This window comes from Urocampus carinirostris, chromosome 5, assembly GCF_059441175.1.
Source record: "Urocampus carinirostris isolate Australia breed hairy pipefish chromosome 5, RoL_Ucar_1.0, whole genome shotgun sequence".
NCBI classification, from domain to species: Eukaryota; Metazoa; Chordata; class Actinopteri; order Syngnathiformes; family Syngnathidae; genus Urocampus; species Urocampus carinirostris.
The window spans coordinates 8825831-8844426 of NC_142353.1; the positions used below are offsets into that span (position 1 = coordinate 8825831).

Below are 18596 nucleotides of genomic sequence, written 5' to 3' on the forward strand. Positions count from 1 at the left end.
CACTGTTTGTGTTCAGAACATGACTTTTTCTTTGATTCTAAATCTGATTTGTTAGCGCTGGATTTAAAAAAAAAGCTTGGTTAAAATTGATTTCATTTTTTTGCATAATAAAATATTGATTCATAAGTGAGTCATTTTATAAGCTTTCATTGTTTGCTTATTTATTGGGATAATTTGCGTAAATGTTACTATTTGATTGGTTTTGTAAAATGCTTGACATATTGTTTAAGTATTGTAATGCATAATTACAATTGATTACTGTCAATTACAGATACAGCAGAGTGTTTGATTATAACTGTTCATTTAAGTGTCAAATATAATGTGACTTCCTCCACTTAAATAATTTAAAAATTAACAAGATTTCATAGGAACATGAATTTTACTATTTAGTGCTTCCTAGTGTTAAAAAACAGAAAAAAACATTGATTTGAATACTAGGCAAGAATACTCATGTCAATTTTTATTAAGTCGATATTTTTTTGTTTCTTCGACACTGTAGAATCCCCACCAGATCGGCACCATGTTTGTCCGACATCCTGCCGCCACGTTGTGCCGTGTATCACTGGCCCTCAGTCCAACCTGACGATACAGTGCCATCTAGTGCTCAAATATTCTACAGTAATAATTTTCCGTCCATTATCTGCACCGCTTATATAATAATAATAATAATAATAATAATTTCCTTTGTATTGTCATTCTTTGTAACAATGTACACAGAATGAAATGTCGATACACCTGACCCGTTGTAGCGAGTCGATGCAGCCGCAGCCAGAGGGCGCCGCCATTATACCAATTAGGTATGTCTCGGCGCGAACCAGCGACCTCCCAGTCTCAAAGCGGGCACACTACCATCTAGGCTACTGAGCTGGTATCCTCAGTAGGGTTGCGGGAGTGCTGGAGCCCATTCCAGCTGTCTTTGGGCAGTGGGCAGGGGACACCCTGAACTGGTTGCCAGCCATTTGTAGTGCAGACAGAGACAGACAACTCACCCGCTCATTCACACCTAGTGACAATTTAGACCGGCATAATAAACTTGACATGCATGTTTTTGGAATGTGGCAGGAAACCGGAGTGCCCGGAGAAATCCCATGCAAGAATGGGGAGAACATGCAAATTCCACAAAAGAAGGTTCAATCTCATGACCTCAGAACTGCGCCACACACACTTTAACCATTGTGCCGCCATGCTCAGTAATAATGATAATAATACTAATTCACTTGATAGTTCTTAAATATATGTGCATTCATTCAAATTGGATTGAGTTATAAAAACAAAATCCTGAAATGAATTTAAAAAGTAGCGAGGGGTCTCTTTATTTCATTAGTCTTATAAAACAAAAGTACACTTTCATTTACTATACTGATTATAATTTGTAATAATGTCTCTATTGTCAACCTTGTGTGTTTTGCAGAAGAAAGCAGGACTTCTAAAAACAGTGGAGAAAGATCAGTGGAAGGAGAAAAAGGTCTTGAAAAGGCCCAAGACGGAAGATGAGGCGGTTGAAGAGGAAGCGGAGAATATTCAGCCTGATGCCGATCCGCTGGAGAACGGATTCTTTCATCATGCCCAGCGAGAGCAAGAGAGGATGAACGAGAGGCTCCTCAAGAAAACCTACTCAAAGAAGAACAAAATGGTCAGTGTCTTCTTCTTCGTCCCTTTAAGTGGGGAACTGCGTTGGCGTGGCACTTGTGTCTTACATTAGTTACGATGCCAAATGTATTTTTCATGGGATGTGAGAAGCAGCCAATCTCTGGTCCCCAAAAGCGAATCCTGTCGAGCAGAGTTAATACTACTGCGAAGTCTTTTTAGCTAGGTTTGAATGAGGACTTTCTAAATTTAGGATGATTTTGAATTAGTTTGTTGATTGTCTGAACTGGATGAGGTGAAACTTGTAAGATCATGACCAGCATTAGTCACGTTACCGAAAAAACTGTACTTACAGGGTTTGTACGGGTGCTTGAAAATGCTTGACTTTTAGTGATGTGTTTTCAAGGATTGAATAGTGCTTGAATTTTGGAAGAAGTGCTTGTAAGTGCTTGAAATTGTTGCCACGTTTCTCAACAAGTCTGCTTAAAAATGAGGCCGACAACACTCTCTGTTAGATTCACTTTGCCATTGCATTTTTTTCTTCCCTTGTGATTAACAGCAGCTGGCATTAGTTCTTATGGCATTGTCCTATGAAGCGTCCTCACCCCTTAGGGTCACACTAAAAAAGCCTGCTACACCTAAACAAGGCACTCTGATGTATATTAGTGCAATGAATATGTATCAATTATAGACATTTCTTATGGGCCATGTAAACAATTAAGGTAGCATATCCCAGCGGTAAATTGTAATGAAGAGAAATCAACCCAAATTAGAATGTGAGCTACATATCACTGTTATTTTTACCCAAGACCTATATATATATATATATATATATATATATATATATATATATATATATATATATATATATATATATATATATATATATATATATATATATATATATATATATATATATATATATATATATATATATATATATATATATATATATATATATATATATATATATATATATATATATATATATATATATATATTTATATATATATATATATATATGTATGTATGTATGTATGTATGTATGTATGTATGTATGTATGTAGGTAGGTAGGTGGGTGGGTGGTTAGGTAGGTAGGTAGGTAGGTAGGTAGGTAGGTAGGTAGGTAGGTAGGTAGGTAGGTAGGTAGGTAGGTAGGTAGGTAGGTAGGTAGGTAGATAGATAGATAGATAGATAGATAGATAGATAGATAGATAGATAGATAGATAGATAGATAGATAGATAGATAGATAGATAGATAGATAGATAGATAGATAGATAGATAGATAGATAGATAGATAGATAGATAGATAAAGATATATTTGCAATCTAATCATGCTCTAAAAACTCATATATCTTGATAAATGGACACGCAATATTAAACATGGCTTATGTGAATATATGATTCACACCATTTTTTACCTTTTTATTGTACTAGAAAAAATGCTATGGAAGTCCCTTAAAGGTGCTTGAATTTGCCCATAAAACATGTATACAAAGCATGTAGTCAGTTAGCATTACTTTGAAAGTACTTATATCGTTACACATTACCGTATATACTCACTTTGAATCCGACCCCCTTAAACTGTTTTAAAATAGCCACTTAATAAAACAAACATTTGACAACCCGTGGAAGCTATGAAGCCTTTATATTTATTGGCATGAGCAATCTTAAGAGCTTGCACTTAGCCGAGATACTCTATATCCATTTTGTATCTGGGCTTCAAACTACTGGAAGATTTCTTTCTCAATTTCTAGGTGCTTGTTATGTTTTCTAAATGGCAAAAAATGTTACAAATATAAAGTAACAAATTCAGCACACTTTTTCTGTAATTTCTGTGCTCACATTTTGCCCACCTATTTTGTTGTTGCTTATAAGCCAAGCTCCCTCCCCACGCGCTACCTACCATTCGCTACTGGTCACACACAAACAAATATGCGCATATAAACTGAACCCTGATTACAGTATTTTATTTTGTTTTTGGATGCAAGTATAAATGGTAAGGAGGATATCAGAATGTCAGTAGGGAGAAATTCAGTGACCTCATAAACAGTGCCAGCTAAACTGTATTTAGTTGTACTAAGGAGATACATACAGTATATAAACACGCATCTAGTTTGTAGACCATGGGTAAAAGTTTATGTTGCAGAATTGTTAGGGTTCCTTATTTCTAAACAAAATTGGCTGACAAAACATGTATTTATTTTGCTCTTATGAGAAGGAGTTTGATTGACATTAGGTAAATTGTTACTCCTGGTTGAAGGTGTTTGTTTGCCCAGAAAGGGCTTTCAGCTATATTCAGTTTTATGCACAAAACTCAGCCCTCTGTCTCCGGTCCTTTGAGATACCATGTCAATGTGTTAACTTGTTTAAATACACGGATGTTTCTGAGTTCTCTTTTTCTGAGATTTTATCCACTGCTGTTTTGTCCAGGGGCAGAAATGAAGTGGAATAAAAGTCAACTCAATAATGAGTCTTATGTAGCCTCTGGGCTTTTCTTGAGATACAAATACCTCATTTATTTCCTGGGGAAGTCAACATGAGTGCAAATTAGTTTGGTTTTGCTATTCAGTGTTTAGACATTATCTCTCAAGCTAATGGGAAAACGGATCTGGATAAGTTTAAATAACGCTAAAGCGCATCTACAATTCAAATCATATAATTTTATAATACAGTAAATAGCTGTTGGCGTAAACAGAGGGCGGATTTGAGAAACACAAAATGTAGCTTTCGAGTTAATGAAGACGTCGGAGCGCTTATTCTTATCACATGTACTTAATCACACCCAGTAAATGTGCAACTTTTATTCGCAAATGACGCTAATTTTGACAAGTTGATAAATTAATGGGTAAACTCTATCCCTTGTGATAGAATGCAATCCATGTAAGTTTTCTTTTTCCTTTCTTAGACTTTCAAGGTGTGTTTTTTTTTAATTTAGTGCTTGAAACAGGGATCCAATAGATTCATTTTTGCTTTATTTGTGAGCGTTTCCAAGTTTGATTAAACTAATCTTTTTGAAAACAAATATAAAGAAGTCAAACAGGTTGATGTCTGTTTGTATATTTAATCACACATGAAAACATTGTATATCTTTCCAGAATCGGCCCCCTCACCTACTTTTTTAACCCAAAGCAGCCCTCTACTCCAAATAGGTACCTAATCTTGCTTTTAAACCATCAAGAAAAACATGGATGCTGAATAAGGAGAGACTCCTGCTTTATCCAAGTGTTCAAATCAACACCCGGGTCACTAGATGAAAATGGTAAAATTAAGTGCTGGAGTGAGCAGTCGGAGGTTTTTATGACAATAAAACAAATGTAATAAAACTGAATATTCTGGGCACATTCAAGTTGGCATACAATCATTTATTTACCAAACTGGAAAAACATGGCGGGCTGTGACAAAGACAGAACAAGTTGGTCGAAATTTCCCAGGTTCACACCACCAGTCCTTGTCTTTTGTCCAGACTGAATCTTGCAGGTGGTTTGATCAGACTTACAACAGTAAACTAGAACAACTAAATTAATAGGTATGTTCAATCGATACCAGAGAGGCTGGACTGGTCGATCCCAGGAAAGTGTATTCAGTGCTTTGTACTTGTAGAGACACTGCCATCTAGCGGTCAAATGCAAAATGTGAGCATCAACTTCAATGTGGCTCACTCAGCCAGTAACAAATAGGAGACCTCCAAATGTTGTAACTAAATGTATAATCTATTACATTTGTATATGTTTTTAAAATAATATTATATTTTTAATTTAGACGAAATGGGTATTTAATTATGAATTATATTACAATTTAGTATATTGGTTTGTATTTATGTATAGTAATGTGTATGATGTTGGAGTTTATCATTTTATCTTACAAATACAAAATCAAAATTTTAGTCAAATTACTATTTAAAGCCATAGAACCTTTTTTCCCCTAGCAAAAACATTATTTTTTCTAGAAACCGACACCCAATAACCTTTTTGGGGTGTGATTGCTATATTTTTACAAGAAAATAAAAACAAAATATGAATTACAATAACATAGCTCAAAACATTTGTCCGTAAAAAGTACTGGATAATGATAATAATAGTATTACATGGTATAGGAGGGAGTAGAACTTTATCTACCATCAATCAATACATCTATCAATCAATCAATAGTTACTCTTTCAATTTATTATACACAAATAGTATTTACTAGTTTGTGGCAGCACTGCCAAAGGAGTACAAGACATCCAAATATGTACACCACATATTTATGACCTTTACTTATAGGTTTAGTACAGAAAGGCAACACATTGTGTCGTGATAAAGACACACATTTGCGGACTGCATCCGCAGCTATAAGCTGTCTATCTTATTTAATGAGCGCTCAAAACTGTCAATCTCAATCAGATTGGCATTCAATCAGGCACACATGCAGGGCTGCGGTCACAAAACAAAACTCACTTTTCTCACTATAGTTCAGATGCTCATACAATCACAACAGCACGGTACACATTTGAGGTAAGATATTGGGCTTCGGCCTGAACCTGACAGAAAACTGGCCGGGTTTGGGCATAAAATGTTAATCATTGAGTCAGGCCGGGCCAAGCTTGTGGAGAGTCCCACTCAGCACTTTTTTGTACTAAAGTAATTATTGAGATGACTACGTTTTACTTCTACTTGAGTAAAATTATGTGATATTAAGCCAAAGACGGCACCCCGGTACCAAAGCACACACAACGTCGAAATGCAGCTTCGTGTTTACCTCGTTCCCGTTTCTCAAATCAAGTGAATTGGTCGTGTTCAGGCTGGTTCGGGCTTTTATACCCGCGGGTCGGGTCGGGCTGGACTTTTAAGGCCTGACCTTACCTGTAGCACACATCCTAAGAGAGGTAAAGAGGAGACATGACCAGTTTGCTACTCCGTACTACTATAGAAAATCAAATTATGACAAATTATCACAAATGCTTTTAATCATTCTAAGAAGTATTGTCGGCTGAAGTGACCAATTATCAGGTCTATTGTTTTTTGCTATTTGATCAATAACTTTGACGACGATACATTTTCTATTGTCAGCCAGATACTTTTCGTGCATCCCTACTTTTTTAGTATACGTTGGAATTCCATTATTTAGGTTGTTTTATAAAAAAGACACAGCTGAGTAACCATTTTATTGTGAGACATGTGTGGGACGAAGGGAATTAACAAAAGACGCTCTGCACATGGGATTGAATGATTAAGAAAAAACACAATCCCGACAAAACAGAAAGTCCTAGGCAAGGACCAGCATCAAGAGATCAGGAAACAAGGCAGGCAAGAACACCAAAAAACGGAAAGTAAAAATCCGACAGCTTCTGATTTTGGCACAGTCATAATACAATGCATTCTTAATAAGGGCCAGATGTTGGTGTTGAGAGGAAAGTGTGAAGATAATCCACCCTGTTTGTGGGCTGGTACCCTTTGGAGTACAGTGGTGTAATAAATTCTCACAATTCAGTCTTACATGTGTATTCATTTTAGTGATTTTTGTTTTAATTTATGAAAAGTACAGTCCTTAGCACACTTTAAAAGGTAATGGATACATCACTTTGCCTCAGAGGTAAGCTCAGGCCTAAAAACTCCAGCCAGACTCGAACAAGGCCCACGGGTATTAAAGCTTGACCCTGGCCAAACCTGACCAATTAACTTGATTTGCAGGGCTCAGCCCGAAGTAAACCCAAAATGTCATATTTAATTCGTGAAGACTCGAAGAAGGTGAGGTGATTCATTGATAACAAAGTTAAACAAGACTGAATAAACATTTAAATTTTCTATATTTCCATTAATATTCCATTGTTGACTTTTTTCTAAAAGTTGATGGGGACACTTTAAGGACATCTGGCATTTTGTAGGGTTAAATATTGGGCCATAAACCACAGCAGCAGTAAGTCCTTAAGAATTGAGCGCAACACTTTAAGAGTAGAGAAGAAGAAAGACAGTGAAGAAAAATGACAGGTGGATCATTTTTAAAAAAGCAGGATTGAGAGAAGCCTGGCCCAAACCCAAACGTAAAGATATATATTTTAGGCCCGACCTTGCCCGGAATTCTTGCTGAGTCATTCTTGGACTTAACATCTTATCTCTGCTTGGACCTGGTCATTTTATAAGTAGCTCGCATGCTGAAAAAGTCCGAGCACCCTTAAGGTACAACAACCATGTAAGATTATTCTTCCATCAAACAGCTTTTTATAAGGTTTGACACAATGGTAATGTTTGTCTATGCTGTAAAAAGATGCTCGCCAGATACTCAGAATCATGTCTTTGACCTTCAACACGCTTCAAGGGAGCTATGAATAACACATAGCGCTGACCGGCATAGGCGACAAACACTCACTCAGACACAGCACTGTTGTCCATTAGTGCGGCTCCACACACACAAACACCCGTACACCCTACACAATGTCACGTATTGAAAGCCTCCAGACACTGTACTCTATTATTCTGACCCTCCCTCAGGCAAAACTCCTACAAGAAGTTCAGCTTGTGGACAAGAAGGGAGAGTTAGGATGAATAAATGCAAGAGCAATCACTTACCAGCCATTGGCAGTTGCGAAGGTTGATGAGGATGACTGATAATGGGGGTGGGCGGGGGATAGCTCATGCTGTTCAAAGTGGTCCCGGAATGCTCAGTATGAGAGGCTGTAAATCGTACTTGCTCTCCCATGTAACACCGTACTCTCACACATTCATATCCATGCCAAAACACTACTCTCTCTTTATACTACTACACTCTCTCATACATACCACTATACCCTGATACACACACTACTATACTCTCTCACACATATTACTATACTCAACACAGTAATCAACACAGCCCACGAGATCATAGGCTGCTCTTTGCCCAGTCTAGAGGACATTGACAGGCTCAGAGATAGCTCATCCCCAGGGCCATCACCACGGCAAATAAGTGCACAAAACTGTGAAAACATACATTTTGCAACTTATGTTATTTATTTTTTTATTTTTTTGCTCATGCTAAATGTTATTACATAAAACTGTGTGAATATATAATTTTCAATTATTAGTAGATTTTTGTTGCCGCTAAATGTTATTGCACGTATTTTGACTGCACTATTCTTACAATGCACTATTGTTTTTCATTGCACTATTATCATAACTTATGCCAGTCTTAAAGCACAACGTTGTAAAAAAAAATTCTCCTCACACACATACTACCATACTCACTCACATATACTTTTACACTCTCTCACACATACCACTACATTGGAAGGCAAATCCAGCTTTTGTGTGTGTGTGTGTGTGTGTGTGTGTGTGTGTGTGTGTGTGTGTGTGTGTGTGTGTGTGTGTGTGTGTGAGTATATTATTATGTGTGAGAGAGTATAGTCGTGTGTGTATGAGAGTATAGTAGTGTTTGTATGAGAGTATAGTAGCGCGTTGTAGAAAGTATAATATACATGTTTGTGCACCTTTAGTGTTGTGATAGCCCTGGTAAAGCCTCTGAGCCTGTCAATGTTTACTAGACTGGGCAGATAGCAGGCGATTGATGATCTTCTGGGCTGTGTTATTTACTGTGTTGAGTCTGGTAATTTGTGTGAGAGAGTATAGTAGTGTGTATGACAGGATAGTGGTATGTGTGAAATATTATAGTACTGTGTATATAATAGTATAGTATTCTCTGTGACAGACAATAGTAATGTGTGCATGAGAGTATAGTAGTCTGTGTGTATGAGAAAGAAGTGTTTTTGCATGGTTATGACTGTGTACTTATGAGAGTATAGTTGCGTTTTTGTGAGAGTATGATATTTTATGTGAGAGCAAGTGTGATTTACTTCTTAAACAGCCCATCATAGCTCAGTTTTTGATATTCACAGCAAGTTTGCTGCTCCATTAACATTCCGGCACTGCCTTCCTTTCACTGGTAGATCAAGAGAATATACACCATGAGTCATCTTCACTTAAGTGTTGATAACAGTATTTCACACCTATAACAAAGACACTGGGGAGAGAAATTGCTGCCAAACAATAGAGCACATTATACTGAACTGTAAGTACTGTAAAAAAAAAAAAAAAAAAAAAAAAACAGCAGCGGAAATGCTTTTGATGAAGATGTTTAGTGGTTATTGATTTTTGCAGGAATGTGCTTTCTCACGGAGTCTGACTATCTATTGATTCCAATGTACTTTTTTCAAAGATCATTTCACAGCTTGTATTGATATTTCCAGAGCAGTAATTATTGTATCAATGGTCCTCACCTTTACAATATATCAAGATTAACTTGCACCAAAACAAATTTATGCTGAATGTAATCATCCTTTAGAAAATATTTCATAAACAAATTGATGCCTTGCACTACACACTGCGACCAAATTGAGGACTATTTTTGAAAAACAAAGAACATTTTAAACTTTCAATGATGAAAAAAAAGTAAAATGTGTTCAACTATCTCTCTGTTTTATTCTCTCTTTTCGATGACAATTATTTTCAAACCGATATCTAACTGGTACCAAAATCTTGTAGTAATCTGTTGCGCCCTCTGTTACATAAAATTACCTGATGTGACCACAAACGCTGCCCTACTTACGAACTACTGGACGATCGTTTGTAACTTGAATTTGTTCGCTATTTTTTGTATGTTTAAGGTTTATCTAAGTCTGTTTAAGGCTTGTATAAGTAACCTGTATTGTTTTGTACTAAAAAATAAACATTCCATAAATTAATATGCAGGGATCAGAATTTTCCGCGGATCCGCGGATTTCCGCTGTTTTTGAACCCCAAAGGTCATTCCCGTAAATCGTCTAAATTCGATGAGAAAATATTTTGGGGGGGGTGAGGTATGATACGTGACTGTTTCATCACCCCAAGTTAGCATTTAGACCATTGGTCGATAGGTTCGCTGATAACCAATCAGCGGAGCTTTTGTTCAGAGCATTGGCTTTCTCAAACATGGTGCTCCTTCCGGTCTTTTCAAACGGTGAAATGAGTGTTTGAAAAAGTAAATATGAAAATACTAAGAAAAGAAGACGAGGCTTTTGTCTCCGAGATTGATAAAGGAATCAAGAATAAATTTAAGTGGTCATGGCTGGAGAAGACTGTCACAGTAAACGTTAAAATCGGCGCAAAGATCGAGGAAGTTACAGAAACTTTGAGCCAGTTCATCGCAAAGTGTGATGTTCCAGGGAAAGCAAAGTGTCTATACTGTGTCGATCTGATCAATTATGGTACGCGAGGTTGTGTGGCACTGATCATGCTAAAATGAACAAGCACAAAGCAAAAATAGCTTGCCGGCGATCAAATTATGCACTCAGATCCGCATTTAAAATCGGCAGCCACCGGTTCAACATTATTGGCCGTTTCAAATCCTTCCTCTTCAAATACTAGCAGCAGTCAACCACTGGTTCCCCTGTGTGACAGAAAATCCCAATCTGAGGTATTTATAAATCTATTTATTTATGAAATGATTTTATCTTTTGTGTTTATACAATATTTAGAACAGGATAAACAAAATTTAAAATTTGTTATAAACATGATTAAAATAGATTATTTTGTATCATCATGATCATGTCCAATATTACAAATGCTTTTAATGTCAATATATTATTATTTTTTAAATTTATATATATATATATATATATATATATATATATATATATATATATATATATATATATATATATATATATATATATATATATATATATATATATATATATATATATATATATATATATATATATATATATATATATATATATATATATATAATACATGGTTTCTGTTTTGTTGGATTTAATTCATTCTAGTGCAATTTTCACATAGCAAATAAGATAAATGCTGTTGACTTCAGGGGGGCTTCGCCCCCCTGAGCCCCCCACCGGGCTCCGCCCTGGACCCTGGCTATTTCAGCTGAAAATGAAAATATCCATTCTGATCCCTGAATATGCTCAATAAAGAAAAATAAAGTTGAGTTTAAATTACTTTTGGAAGATGTGCTTCAAGAGGTGCTTCTTTGTGGTAAAAAGTGGCAGAAAAAAAACGTTCCGACCATTTTCTCAACCACATTAAGCTTTCATAGTCCACTTTCATTTCAAAAGAAACAGTTCACCTCTTCTTTACAATATACACCAACCATATTGAATGGGTGCACGAGATATTAAACATTAAAAACGTCAAGGTTCTTAGCATGCTGGAGATACAGTACAGTATGTTTACACACAAACTAGGGAGGAAGCGGATTTCTTTTTCGGGGTGGATGCTAGGTGAGCTCTCACAGCGCCACACGCCGGTAGTGTTGGAAAGAAGCACTGCAGTAATGTCCTGTACTCGTAAAAAGGTGCACACAATACAATATTTAACTTACAGCAATCCCCGGATATTTTTCGACATCCCGAAAATGTTTTTCGTATCTACCGTTTTACGTAAGTCAAATGGTCGTAAGTAGGGGAGCGACTGTAGGTACTTCAAAGAGGTACATTAAAATAACAAATACACGTTTGCTTGATAATTTATGTATTCACTGGCAATTTAACATTACATTGATATCAGGTTGCTCTAAAGCAGTAAGTAACCTTGAAAGTTGTTTATGTCTCTCAAAAATATTCTACATGCAGATGCCATCTTTTAGCTAAAATGATCATTGCAGCTTCTTTTATTGCACGTGCAAGTATGTGTTTTTTTTCAAATATTTTTAAATAAACTAATCATTTTGGTTTGTGTTGGCATTTGGAATGTATTTCTCTTTTTCTTACATTCACAATTTTCGTCCCGGAATAAAAGAAAACCACAACTACAGTATGTGTATATCTGTCACGGTCGCCATGGCTACCAGTCTGCCGCGCCCCCGAACTCAGCTGCAGCAGATCAGCTGATTGCTGGTCTGCTATTTAAGGCTGGATTTTGGGTTTGGCGGGCGCTGGCTCATTACACAACCCCAGGTCTCCTGCCTCCGTTCTGGTCCGGTCACCCCTTCCCTCCACCACGCCACGTGACAATATAATTCTGTCCCCACCCAACCCCCTGCTTACTTTCCTTCAGCGAAATGCGCTTTGTGGCCGAAACGCGGATGATAAAATTAAGATAAAAGCAGACCCAGCAGCAGCTGGCGCGGTGGAGAAAATATTTAAAGGCTATTTGAACTCAGATTGGCATTGTCAACGCATACTTAATGAAAAAACTGTCATTTTTTTTAAGGACACCTCAAACTACACACCCTACTTTTAAAAGAAATATACTCCCAAAAACGCTCAATAGCACATCTGCGGTACAGTTCTGAGGTCATGGGTTCAAATCCAGCTACCAGCTTTCCTGTGCATAGTTTGCATGTTCTCTCCGTACTTGCGTAGGTTTTCTCCGGGCATTCCGGTTTCCTCTCTCAGTCCATGCACATCAGGTTAATTGGCCGGTTCAAATTGTTCCTTAGTGTGAATGAGCAAGTGAGTTGTCAGTCTCTGTGTGCCCTGCAGCTTCATGGAAACCAGTTCAAGGTGTCCCCCTGCCCACTGCCTGAAGAAAAGGTTTTACACCATAAAAGCTCTAATAGAACGATGACACTTTTCTAAACCTTTTTTCATTTTTTTTCTACCCTAAATAAGATCTAAAAACGGATTAATATGAAAATTAATCAATCAACCAGTAGTACAATTATTCCATAATTTGTGTGGGCTGCACTTACATTAAACTTTCATAATAAGCCGCGGGACTCAAACTATCATCACGCAGGCAGCAATTAGCCTGTGGACTGTAAGTTTGAGACCCTTGTCTTAGACAATATGAGTGCATTTACTGTATTTCCAAAATTAATTCAAATGCATTTTCAAATACACTAAATTAGAGACTATCATAGCCTTAAGAATGGACCATAAATAATTAAATCGTAATTCAACAAGTTAAAAAGTTACTCTTTCCAATCTAACACTTATCAAAACTCCGACAGACTACATTTTAAGGAAGGGTGTGTGTAAATAATTTATCATTCTTCTAATTTGATTTTGTCTTTCCGTGCCACAGAGTACCAAACAGCCCTTGGAACTCATAACAGACCCAAACGTTATCTAGTAATACACCTGTTATTAGATCACTTGCAAATGTTACCTCCTTGATTTAATTATGGGCTTGAAAAGCTTGTAAGTGGTCACCTCATAAAAGAGGCCCCTACTCCTGGAGGACAAGTAGGGATCTGCAATTTGGCTAAGAGCATTATTAGAGGAGAACACGATAATAGAGGCTGCTGTGGTGATGTCTACAAGCTGATTATATGTGTGTGCCTGCCAGGAAGTTGTAGCGAATGTTCTGCTGAAGAGAAAGCGTAATATAAAATGGGTGTCATGTCAAGCGTATTTATAATTTATGTCAGGGTTAGAGTGGATGCCACTTGTAACTATAAAAGCAGACGAAAACTGAAGATAGAAATATTTCAAAAGAGTTTGACTTATGTTTAGTAATTAGTTTATAGTTTAGGATAACTTAAAATAAGGAGAGAAGACATCAATTATTTTGAACTTTGAAGGAGGGCATATGAGGATTGTACGAACACCCTCACAATGCCAAATTCAAAATATATTCTAAAAGCCCTCCGTACAGACCTTTCTTTTTAATAATCTCCTAGGTTACACAAAGCAGATCCGGCAATAAACCAAATTTGTCGTCCAACATCGGACACAATTAAGATGACAATTTTAGGTGGAGCAAGAGAGAATAAGAGAGGGAGACAAATATAAAGATAACATAACATAAAGAAACATATCTCATAGTGCAGGACTATGTGATTTCTAGTCTTGGAGGCATCTAACACCAATGTCTATAAAGACCATCCTTAATTTCAGTTAAACACAAAATGCAATAATTGGCTGAAAGGCTTGTATTGTATTGATTTGAATTGTGACCACAGTGTGTTTGGGGTAGAACAGGGGTCTTGAATTCAATTAACTGGGGGGCTGCTAGAGTTAGGGTCTGGTTGAGGTTGTGCCATAATGGCCTTATCACTAAAAAAGGCCAAACAAATACATTACACTGTTATTACTGATCTATTTTTCACACAAATGAATATGATCTAAAGAAATAAACCCAAAACATACAATGAATTAATAAGTAAATCAATCTATAATAAATTAAGAAAATACTACGGTAACTAATACCAACATATTGGTATGTTACATAAGATGCATCCAGTGTCCTTTAAACTTCATTTCATCAGCGGTGACGGCCTTTTTACCAACACCCTGCAAGCCTTTTGTTCTTTTATTTTAAGTCAAATATCTCACATTGGATATCAAAAAATGATTAATTGAATCAACTCATTTTTTTAAACTAAAACTCACTGTCATGGGCCAAACCTTGAAGCAAATGGTAAATGGACTGCTTTTCTATAACGCTCTAACGAGTCACTGAGGACATCCAAATTGCAATACAATGCAATTTACACTTTACCTATTCACACACACACTCACACAAAGATCGCCAGGGTCAGCCATACAAGGCGCCTACCTGCATTCTGGTGCATTAGGGGTTCAGTGTCTTTCCCAAGGACACTTCAATATTTAACTCAGAGGAGCTAGGATTAGAACCTGCCATCTCTTTGGTCCCAAGACAACTTCTCTACCTCCTTAGCTACTGCCGCCCACATCATATTTCTTGGTTGAAAGGAGGTAGCATCCATATCAAACTAGCAAGGGCCACGCTAACATTCATTTCATATTAAGGTGTGAGCCACGAGTCTTAGACACCTGGTGTGGAAGATATACATCTTCCTCATGGTTGAACAAAAAAATAAAATTTTCACTAATGAGCGTCTTCCTGCAAGATCTTGCACTTTCAAATTTTATAAATTATCCGTTTTACACCGGAAAACTGCTTTTAGAAACCAATATTCTAATGCTTGAAACTGTCTCTTTGAATTTGAAATCTACAACATTGCTGTTCAGGCTCACTAGAAAAAGAATATGAGCGATGGGAAGGGAGATGACAATACATCAATTAACTGCGCAACACAGTTGGAGCCAGACCTCAGCTGAGCCTGCTGTGCTTCTTCAGGTGAATACAGCATGGGACAGTGAGCAATGACTAATGGCAACTCAGGCAAAGAACATGTTTTTTACGCACACACCTATAGCGTCACACAAACCTAGCCACAAGCTTTAGCGCTACCTCAGTGCAACGCTCAAGGGATGATTAAGCTTTGGAACATTAAATTAGCTGAGATGGCACGGTCATGCTTTTCGAGAGCACACTATGCTGGCATTAAATCGAGAGTGAATACTCCAGGATACGAGATGAACAGATATTATTTTATGGTGTAATTTACATTACTACACTCTGTGCAAATTTGTCCGTGCGGTTATAAAACTTTGCCCTCAAGGCGGAGGCGTGAGCAATAATATATGCACCCAGACATTATTTGCCTGCACTTGGCTGGCAGGCTCCATGTGATTACTTTCTTTATTTACCTAATTTATTAAAAGTGAAACCTCACAGGCTACATTATATCCCACTTTTGTATCTATTGCAAAATGTGTTACTATAGCAACAGCTGTATTGCCCCAGGTAGGCATTTAATAAGAGCGGACAGCAGGGAGGGGCACTTCATTAAAATCAAGCTCCGTGATTTACATGGTGCAACACGGAATTGTCTGGTTTACATAATGTGAAGTTTCAGAGGTGCCTGCAAAGGATTTCTGGAGAGGGTGTAATCATCGCTCAAGATGTAGTTTAAATGAGGTCAGGTTTATTCGGAGCAGCTTTTTATCATGTGCGTAAGAGGAAAGATGACTATAGATAAATCGAATGTCAATATTTACTCTCTGCAGCATCAATTTCACAAATATGTTCTTAAAACAGTATAAATAGCATGCATGCTGTATTAATTCAAATGTTCTGACTTGATTCACAAATGTTTTTTTCATTATTGGATTTAAATTTGACTGTATTTTTTTATATCCAGCTCATTCTTTCTCAAACCTTTTTTTGAGTCAGGCACCCATTTTTACATTGAAGATTTTTAAGACATCCCGACTGTCTTTAAAAATCATTTACCGATACCTCTTTTGTGTTTTTCCTTTCTTTTTAAGCTTAAACATGTTGCCTGAATTGACAGTCTAACTTTATGTGTCATTTGTGATCACTGTGGTACAGGGGATAATACATTTTGGTTAATAACATTGCTGTAGTTAAGGATTCAACCATATTTTAACCTGATTTAATTTAACAGTTTAATAAATTAAAAATGTGAAAATATATTTGGGAGTAAATTTTTTTACAATGTGCCAATGCTTTACCTTTTTTTTTTAATTTAAATATAAATAGTCTGCATTTATATAGCGCTTTTCAAGTCAATGAAGACCTCCAAAAGCGCTTCACACTTTTCCCTTTTACACACTAACTAACCAATTGCAGCATCACCCATGCAAGGCATATACCTGCTATCGGGCGCATTAGGGGTTCAGTGTCTTGCCCAAGGACACTTCAACATATAACACGGAGGAGCCAGGAATCAAACCTGCGACTTCTTGATCCCAAGACAAGCGCTCTACCTACTGAGCTAATGCCACACCAAATAATTAAAAATGGCATATGCGAAAAATAAATTTAAAACAATGATGTTACTTTATCTGATTTTCTTTCTTATACATAGGAATATTTACCAGCTTATTCAAAGAAAATAAGTTATTAAATCTACCATTTCCCTTTATGAGGTTATAATCAGTATGCATACAATGAAGTCGAAATCTGCTGCAACCCCACATATGGGATGTTTTTTACAGTCACTCATCCAATTACTGCAAGGAAGCAAAAAAACTGGCAAATGGCATGCTTTTGAAAATTTGAATTGTCTTTATTGTAATCGATATCAAGGTTGTGAAAAATTGTATGCAATGAGATTAGACATGGCACTCCAGGGTAAACTTGTAATAAGGCTTAAAAGCGAAAAAGATAAAAGACTATCACAATTAGAAGGTTACAGTGAAGTGCTTGGAAAACTTAAATAAATAATAATGCAATAGTGCAATGAAAAAAAGCTTTATTTATCAAGCAACAAAAAGGAAAGACCCAGAATAAGTCGCAAGATATTTTTTCAGTTTTGTGCGCTCGTTTTGGGTGGTGATGGCTTTGTGGAAGCAGCAGTCTCTTAACCTGTTTGTCCTTAATTTGAGGGACATGTGGCGCCTACCAGAGGGCAACAGGTAAAAGAGGTGGTGCCCTCAGGGTATTAAGAGTCCTTTATAATTTTGATGGCTCTGCTGTGGTATCTCAAGTTGAGAATGTCCTCTAGACTGGGTAGAGCGCAGCAGGTGATGTTTTGGGTTGTGCTGATTACTGTCTGTATATTTTTCCTGTTCGTGACCGGGATCCCAACATACCATATGGTGACGCTGTATGCCGACATTTTTATGAGTCAAAATTAAATCAGTGAAACGACTTCCAAGTGACATATTTTTATGCTTTATAATGATACTTTTTAATTATTTGGAAAAAATAAACGACTTGGCTTTCAGTTAAACAATAGTCTGTAAGTATGGTTAAAATGTATTCATATGAAGTATTTGTGTAATAATTTTACATTATTTTCTGATTGTACTGTATGTAAAAAAGTCTTGACTTGATTCTGGCATATCTTAGTTTTCTTTTGTACTGTTTGTATTTTTCCCCTTAAACAATGGACTATATGAACGATAAAGGGAAGGGTGTAGTTTTGTACAGTGCCGTTCTTACATGAGAAATGAAGCAGGTTGCAATCCCTTTTTTAGTGGTACAAGCCCCCCAGCTGTGAAATGTGCTAATAAACGTTTTGACGATAGAGGAAGCGGATGTTTCTCACTACTGGTGTTGTTCTCTGTCATTAGTAGTCACTGGGTTTCTCTCCTTGTTAGAACCACATCAATTAGTTTAAGGCAATTAGCACTTCAATTATCAGTTTATAATTCTCCTGACTGCACCAACATACTTTGGGCTGTATGTTTCTCTGTATTATAGTGTCTGTTTTAAACATATTCCGCTTCAACCCGTCTGATCCTTTCAGGCTGTGATGCAATTATCATAT

At 36.7% G+C, this 18596-nt stretch overlaps 1 protein-coding gene across 5 annotated transcripts in view; it reads left to right on the top strand.

Moving 5' to 3' along the window:
- The window catches only part of fbrsl1 (fibrosin-like 1), a 486912-nt gene that overhangs the window by 127682 nt on the left and 340634 nt on the right, over nucleotides 1-18596 (top strand). For all 5 annotated transcript variants that reach the window (XM_088335576.1, XM_088335574.1, XM_088335572.1 and 2 more), the window contains exon 2: nucleotides 1412-1633. In XM_088335576.1, the coding sequence (XP_088191702.1) occupies nucleotides 1412-1633 (222 nt within the window). The remainder of the gene's footprint in view (nucleotides 1-1411; nucleotides 1634-18596) is intronic.